The sequence below is a fragment of the Sitophilus oryzae genome, unplaced genomic scaffold (assembly GCF_002938485.1).
Source record: "Sitophilus oryzae breed Bouriz unplaced genomic scaffold, Soryzae_2.0 scaffold_379_pilon_pilon, whole genome shotgun sequence".
NCBI lineage: Eukaryota > Metazoa > Arthropoda > Insecta > Coleoptera > Curculionidae > Sitophilus > Sitophilus oryzae.
Genome location: NW_022146950.1, coordinates 1149312 through 1157229, shown reverse-complemented (window position 1 = coordinate 1157229; position 7918 = coordinate 1149312). Strand labels below are relative to the sequence as shown.

Sequence of the window (7918 nt, the reverse complement as noted above, 5' to 3'; positions counted from 1 at the left end):
ACTTGCTTGCTAATATAGAAATGCTTAGATTGCTTTCCAAATGGAACTAATACCATAGTAAAATACTATGCTAATACCGTATACTCGAAAAAACGGCGTCCAGTTGGCTTGGAAATGACGATCGATGACATTCCCATATAATTTTACATGTAAAATAACAGCGCTCTTCATTACATAGCCATCGCTGACGCCGTTTTTTTTTCGATCATACGATACATAGAGATGCTTAATTTATTATTGATAAAGAGTAATGAAATAAAGGAATATAAAGTAGTATTTTTCTTATTTAGATATTATAGGCTTGGTGCTTTCTCCGCCGGTGCTGCCACCATCGGAGAATATTGTAAACAGCGGTCTAAACAAATACTCGGGTTTAAATAGCGAATACCCGAAAAATTTGTTATATAATTTTTCTAAAAGTGTTAAGGTGCGTATTCATTATCCGCACGAACGAACGAACGAACGAATGTTCGCTAGTGGTATGGACGGGGACCGCACGAGAAGACCGGAGGCATTTGTTGGCGAACGCCTCTGATGTACCGACTCGAAACGGATGGTCGAGCGAACGAACGAACGGCCGCATGCGTTCGGTCCCCGTCTAAATACACCGCACTTTCATTCGTTCGTTCGTTCGTTCGGATAATGAATACGCACCTTTAGGAAGTATAATTTGTGAAAATTCTAAAAATAAAAATATAAAAGTAAATATTTTGATATCTTCAGAAGGTCTAAGGTCTAAAAACTTGTATTCTATCTATCTATTATAATTGATTATTCAAGCTAATAAAACTTTTTAGATGAGTTCAACTACAATGGTGGGCATAGTTTTACGCACCGGTTTTGCTAGTGGGGACTTAATTGGGGCTGTTTCGGCTATAACGAAATTTTTAGGCACATAATTATAATTTTAGATGTTCATAAAAAAATTAAGCACTATAGTTGATTAAAGGAAGTATAACATTAATATTGCAAATTATATTTTTTTCCTCTCACAGTATATGTCTATTTAATTGTTTGATTATGTAATGGGCACTTTGTTTACTCACTTGTTTCGTCGAAGTGCTTGAATCCATTTTTGCTTTTGATCAAATCGTTGTGAGAAGCTCTGAAGCTAGTTATATGTATAAATAAGTGTTATTTCATTGTAATTAAATACTGAATGCCTATTTTACATTATGTCACATATAAAAGCGAACTGCACGGTTCAAAGCAGACTTTTCACTCTCTGTACTTTGTCGAGAACGTTTGTAACAATAAAATCGTTTTTAAAAACAACTCTGTTAATTCAGACTTCAAAACTGGCGCAGTCGGTAGGATTTCGTGTATTCCCTTTCGAGTGTCACATGCAGTGGTAAATCGGGAAGTGCGGTTTCAACCCTTAAACGCGAAATTCGAACAAAAACTTTGTGAAGTGAAGGACAGGATAGTGCAATCGATCCGGATTAGCTGTCTAAACCTGAACGAGCAAAGAAAGTTGTCGCAAAACCACCCCGACGAAGAAAGCAGAGAGCGGAGTCCAGGAAAAGGACAGGAAAGACTTCAAAAAAGAAGTAAGTGCCTTCCTTTTTTGCCCCTTTTGGTATACCTCTGTTTAAGGAAATCAGTAGGGATAGTTATAGGAGCAGTCTATCGCAGACATTAGATTAAGAAAACCAAAAAACCAAAAAGTAAAAAGAATTCTTACTAGTAAAGTAACAAAGAAAAAGTTACCTAGTACTACATTTTTATTAAGTAAAAATAATTAAAAAATAAATATAAAAATAAAATAAAATTTACGCTCATAGATCGTAAATGAAAAACTAGCACGTTCATGAGTGTAGACGAGTTAGCGGACAGACTATCAAATTTAACAGTAAAACTTAATACACAAATAAATAAAATGAATGCGAGAACAAGTGCTTCAGAAAATGAAAATATGCGAACTGTAAATTGGGATATTTTTAAGTCAAAAGTACAAAATATTAAGCCCTTTGACGGAAACAGTAATACATTAAATACTTTTATATTTAAATGCGAATCACTTTTACTAAAATATGCTACCGTACCAGACGAGGATTTTAAACAGCATGTTTTTAAGTGCGTACAGTCCAAATTAGTGGGAAAAGCCGAAATAATGATAGGAAACAGATTGGAATTAGACAATTGGTCAAAATTAAAAGCCGCTTTAATACAATGTTTCTCAGATAGACGTGACTTAGATTGCTTAATCCAAGAATTGACGAGAACGCGACCGTTTAAAAACGAACATCTCTTAAGTTTTGGCAGCAGATTACAACTCTTAAAAAGTAACGTAATTCAAAGAATCAGTAACGATACGTGCCTAGCGCCTCTAGAGAAAACGTGTCAGATAAGCCACTATGATAAGACCGCGTTAAATACATTTATTACAGGTTGCAGCGGAACTTTAAGAAACAATCTTTACATTAAAAAACCGACATCCTTAGAAGATGCAATGGCGTGCGTAAATGAATTTGAAAATTTTGAAATGCTCTATGGCAGTTCTAACGAACAAAACAAGGTGTACAAAACACAAAATTTCCATCAAAAACCAGCACAACAAAATTTCCAAAATCAAAATAATTTTTCTAACACAACAAATTTTCCACACAACAATTCTAACTATCAAAATAATAATAGACAACAATTTAATAATCAAAATCAATTTAATCACCCAAATCAATACAATCAATTCAATCAAAATGTACCTAATACAAATTTTAACCAAAAACAACCTTGGCCTTGTCAACCAATTAATATTACTCCAAGAGAAATGCCTCCAAGACGATATCCAACAAATAGAGAAGTCTTTGGACCACCTATAAATGTCTTTAAGCCAAAGCCCATTCCACCACACCAACAATCAAAACCAGAGCCTATGTCTACAACTTCAGCAAACCCATCTTTTGCTTCGAAGAAAAGGGATAGTCAAATCCAATCATATCAGAATAGACAGTATCCAATACCTTTCCAAGCAACTGGACCACCAGATTTCACCTTTCAAGAATTATTTACTAATGAATACAACGAAAACATGAATAATTATGCGTACCAAGACACAACAAATACGCATCCCTATGAACAAAACTATAATTATACCGATTATAACAATTATGACGAATACGAAAACCAATATTCTGAAGAATACCCTGTTCATAGTTTGGAAGAAGAATTTCAACAGGAACCCGAATACGAGAAAGTTGTTGAGGAACAAAAATCCTGCACAAGAGGAAATTTTCGGAAACCCAGCCAGAAAGAAGGAAAAACATGATAGAAATAAACATCTGTTCAAGTAACGCTCTTCCGTATGTAGAAATAAAACATCCTAAGTTAAAATTATTAATCGATACCGGAAGCTCGCGCTCTATTTTAAAACCATCTATTGTGGAAAACCTTTTCCCGAACTGTATCTATCAAACAACCAATATAATCAAAACAGCTATTGGTCAAAAATCAACAAAATATCAAGCTGACCTCTCATTCCCGGAATTTGGAAGAAATCATAAAATTAAATTTATTTTATTTGATTTCCACGATTATTTCGATGGAGTTATAGGTTTAAAAGACTTAATAAATATGAACTTAAATATCGATTTAACTAATAAAAGATTAATAAACAATTTTGTCGAAATACCGTTCAAATATCGCCAACCGGAAGAAATAAATTTTCTTTTTCTATAAACCCTCACGAAAAACTAATAAAAAAAGTTCCAGTTAATATTTTTCAAGGAGAAATTATAACTCGACCAAAAGAAGAGTTCGATTACAATATCGAATACAAAAAAAGGCAAACAAAATCAAGCAGCCGATGCGTTATCAAGAATACCAATAAATAATCAAAGAGTTAAACGCCTTAGAGACAGAATCAATCGATAATAACCCAGGAGATATTGACGAAGTAATCGAAGAATTAATAAAAATATAGAAAGTTTACCTGATATAGAAGAAAAGAATTAGAAGAAATATTAGGAATAAAACCTAAACCAAAAATAATTATCCACTCAGATATACAAATAAGACCACCAAATCCTATAAAGAAAAAGAATCAACTGATCTAGAAACACGTCATACCTCTCTAGAAGAACCAATAATAGGTCTCCCTATTTCAGAACGTTCATTAAACACTTATAAAAATCAAGTAATATTCACCTACGGAGAAATCGATAATATAAAATGTAGACACGAACAAATATTCAAAAATACTCGAATATATGTAACTATATCACAACGCCGATCAACAGAAAACTTTGTAAAATTTCTCAAAGAATTTATTGACCCCAAACAAACTTATGCTATGTATTTTAAAGATCAATTAATAGCTAGAAATTTTATCATTACTTTACAAAAATTATTTAAAAATACTGCATTTAATTTTATTCAGTGTAGTAAATTTCTAAACGATATCGAAACATTAAACGAGCAAAAAGAAAAACTTGAAATGTACCACACGACAAAAACTTGTCATCGCGGTATCAATGAAATGAAAAACGCTTTAACATCAAAATTTTACTGGCCAAAAATGAGCGAAGATATTGAAAACTACGTAAACAATTGTGAGACTTGTCAGAAAAATAAGTACGATCGAAGTCCACCCATCGTAAAATTTAATTTAACACCTACAACATCGAAACCTTTCGAACAAATCCATATTGATACATTTAAAATATCAAATGAGAGCTTTTTAACAATTATAGATGCTTTTTCTAGATATGGACAAGCATATCATTTAAACGCTTTAACAGGTCCTACGATAATCGAAAATCTATACACTTTTATAACCCATCACGGTTTACCTTTGAAAATAACAACCGATTGTGGAACCGAGTTCAAAAACAAAGGAAGTAGAAGATTTTTGTAAACTCTATAAAATTGAGATACACTATACAACACCGAAAAATAGTACATCAAACTCACCTGTAGAGATTTCACTCATCTCTAATCGAACATTATAGATGTCTAAAAAGTGATCATCCAAATCTTAGTCCCAGTCAATTAATAAAACGATCTATATTAGGATATAATAATTCAATTCATAGCGTAACAAAACATACACCTTTTGAAATAATTAAAGGGCATATAAATAACACTGACCCATTCGATTTAAATGACGAAATAATAGTATCAAATTATATACAAAACATAAAGAACAAGCTGAAGATCTTTATAGAAATATTCAAAGTATAAACGCAAGAACTAAGGAATTAATTATAACAAAACGAAATGAGAAAAGACAAGATCCACCTGAATTCCTTAAATCAGATGTAGTTTATATAAAAACAAAAAGCTAGAGGAAAAGATCAACCTAAATTTAAAAAAAGGCAACAATCGAAAAAGAAGATCAAATTAAATTAATAACAAATAAAGGAACATATCATAAAAGCCTAGCTAGAAAACCTAAGGTAAAGGAAAAATCAAATTTTCAGGAAAACAACGATGGAGAAGATCCAGATCCTGCTGATATTCCTGGTACTTCACACGAAGACAATTCTGTCACAGGACATCGAACTTAAAACTATACAAAACCCTATTTTGCCTATGCAACTAGGAACCTCTAAGTTAGTTTATTCTAAGCACACATTTTTACATTATATAGATATAAACCCTATTATTAATCAATTAATTAATATAGAACAATGCTTTTCGCTTATTAAAAATCATGTAAATAAAGAAAACGTTACTAACCATATGTCATATTATGGATTATCAGAAAGTACTTTATTAAGAACGCAATTCTTGATCGATTCAACACAAAATAAATTAAAGAATCTTTATCCGCACATTAGGACAAAGCGTGGATTAGTAAATATTGTAGGAAAAACCTCTAAATGGCTTTTCGGTACACTAGATTCTGAAGACGGACAAAAATATCAAAATGCTATAAATAAGCTAGAACAAAATCAAAAGGCTTAATAAACGAAGCTAATTTACAAATTTCCTTATCGAAAAACTTAATAAATAATTATAATAAAACAATTGTTTCTCTAACTACAAATCAGCAAAAATTAGAAAAAAGTCTGAAACTATTCCAACAAACAGTTGATAAAACTATATCAAATCTAAATGCATACTTGAATTTTCAAGGCATTGTTTCGCAACTTAATCTAGACTGCCAGAGTCTGATTACTTTTCTCGATAATCTCGAAGACGCGATTATGTTTGCAAAGTTGAACGCCTTACATAACGTTATCATATCAAGCTACGAGTTAAATGAACTATTAAATTACTTAAGAAAAATTTATAAAAATAACGAAGTTCCAAATTTTAAAAAATATATTAACCTATTATCAGTTATTGGGTACACAGGTAACATTTTCTGAAAATAAATCAATTTTCGCTATACACGTTCCTATAATTAGATCTAAGGAATACACCTTTTACCACCTATACCCAATTATCCTAAATCAAAATATTTTCATTCCCAAATACCCATTCCTGGCACAAGAAGACCAGTCATACCAATTTGAGGAAGAAGCATGTCCATTCCTGGAAGAAAAATACTTCTGTCAAGAAAACTTCCATGCACGAGACGAATGCACTATCCAACTACTGTCCGGAAACTTCAATTGTTCAACGATCCACATCGACATAAAAGAATCCGTCATTGAACAAATCACACAAAAGAAATTCTACTCTTGCCAGCCAAAGAAGAACGAATATATGCACAATGCAGAATCAATCAATACATCAATGTTAAGAAACCAACTTTAATAAATATTCCATCCGAATGCCAAGTGACCATCGATTCAAGAACATATAGAAACGATGTTCAACTAAGAAGGAAAACCTTTAATCCTGCCTGAGGTACAACTAGAAAATCTTGAAAAACCAAAGTCCAAATTCGAATATATTGCTCGAAGCTATCGAAAATCAACTTCGACGATATATACGAGATAAAAGAAAAATTCAATGAACTATCACCGATCAAAGAAGACGAAGAAAGAACCTATCAACCAGTCATCTTCGATATTGCGATTATTTTCATTTGTCTAATAATTGCAATATACCTAGTGTTCAGAAAATACCCACAACTCAAGAAGTACTTTCCATGTTTAAAGAAGAAGAAGAACAGCATGTTCCAGTCCCACAGAAGAGGACCCCCGAAAATAACTCCGTTATTTTCTTGTCTTAACAGGGGAGGAGTTATATGTATAAATAAGTGTTATTTCATTGTAATTAAATACTGAATGCCTATTTTACATTATGTCACATATAAAAGCGAACTGCACGGTTCAAAGCAGACTTTTCACTCTCTGTACTTTGTCGAGAACGTTTGTAACAATAAAATCGTTTTTTAAAAACAACTCTGTTAATTCAGACTTCAAAACTAGCTATAAAATGTTGTTTCGGGAAAGTTGAATTATTGAATGTTATTGCACCCAACAACGCCCTAATCACGCTCTCCTTTACGCGTTAACATTTTCTCAGCAATTTGATTAACATTTGAAATTGTCACAACACAGCACGACGCCCAGTTCGTGTTCTTTTTGACTTAATTTTTCACTTTTCACTTAATTACTACCCGAAACAGCGTTACATCACATAAACCTTGTAACTAAGTGTTTTGCGAGTGAAAATTAACAAAATCATGAAAATTAAATTTTTAGAGAAGTCCTAAACATAGATAAAAGACACAAAACATCCCCCTTTAGAACTTCGTCTGTCATGTTAAGAAATGAAAGTAAATAATAAAGCACCTCTCGTGTTTGTTCGCAAGCTAAAAATTTCAATTATTGCCTGTATATATTTTTTAAATTTACATTTTTTTAATTGTAAAGTAATATATTACATTTAAATGGAATATATTACATAACAATTATGTCAATTACAGGATTACAAGCTTGTTTTCTAACATTTTTTTAAATAAAACGAATTATAAAATTTCAATATATGTATATTTGTCGTAGGTATGAAAAAAGTAAAA

At 31.8% G+C, this 7918-nt stretch overlaps 1 protein-coding gene across 1 annotated transcript; it reads left to right on the top strand.

Moving 5' to 3' along the window:
- The first annotated feature begins 2113 nt into the window (after positions 1–2113).
- On the top strand, positions 2114–3268 carry LOC115885295 (homeobox protein 4-like). Its single transcript, XM_030904155.1, has one exon. It carries the CDS (start codon positions 2114–2116, stop codon positions 3266–3268), a length of 1155 nt encoding a protein of 384 aa, XP_030760015.1.
- The last annotated feature ends 4650 nt before the right edge of the window (positions 3269–7918 follow it).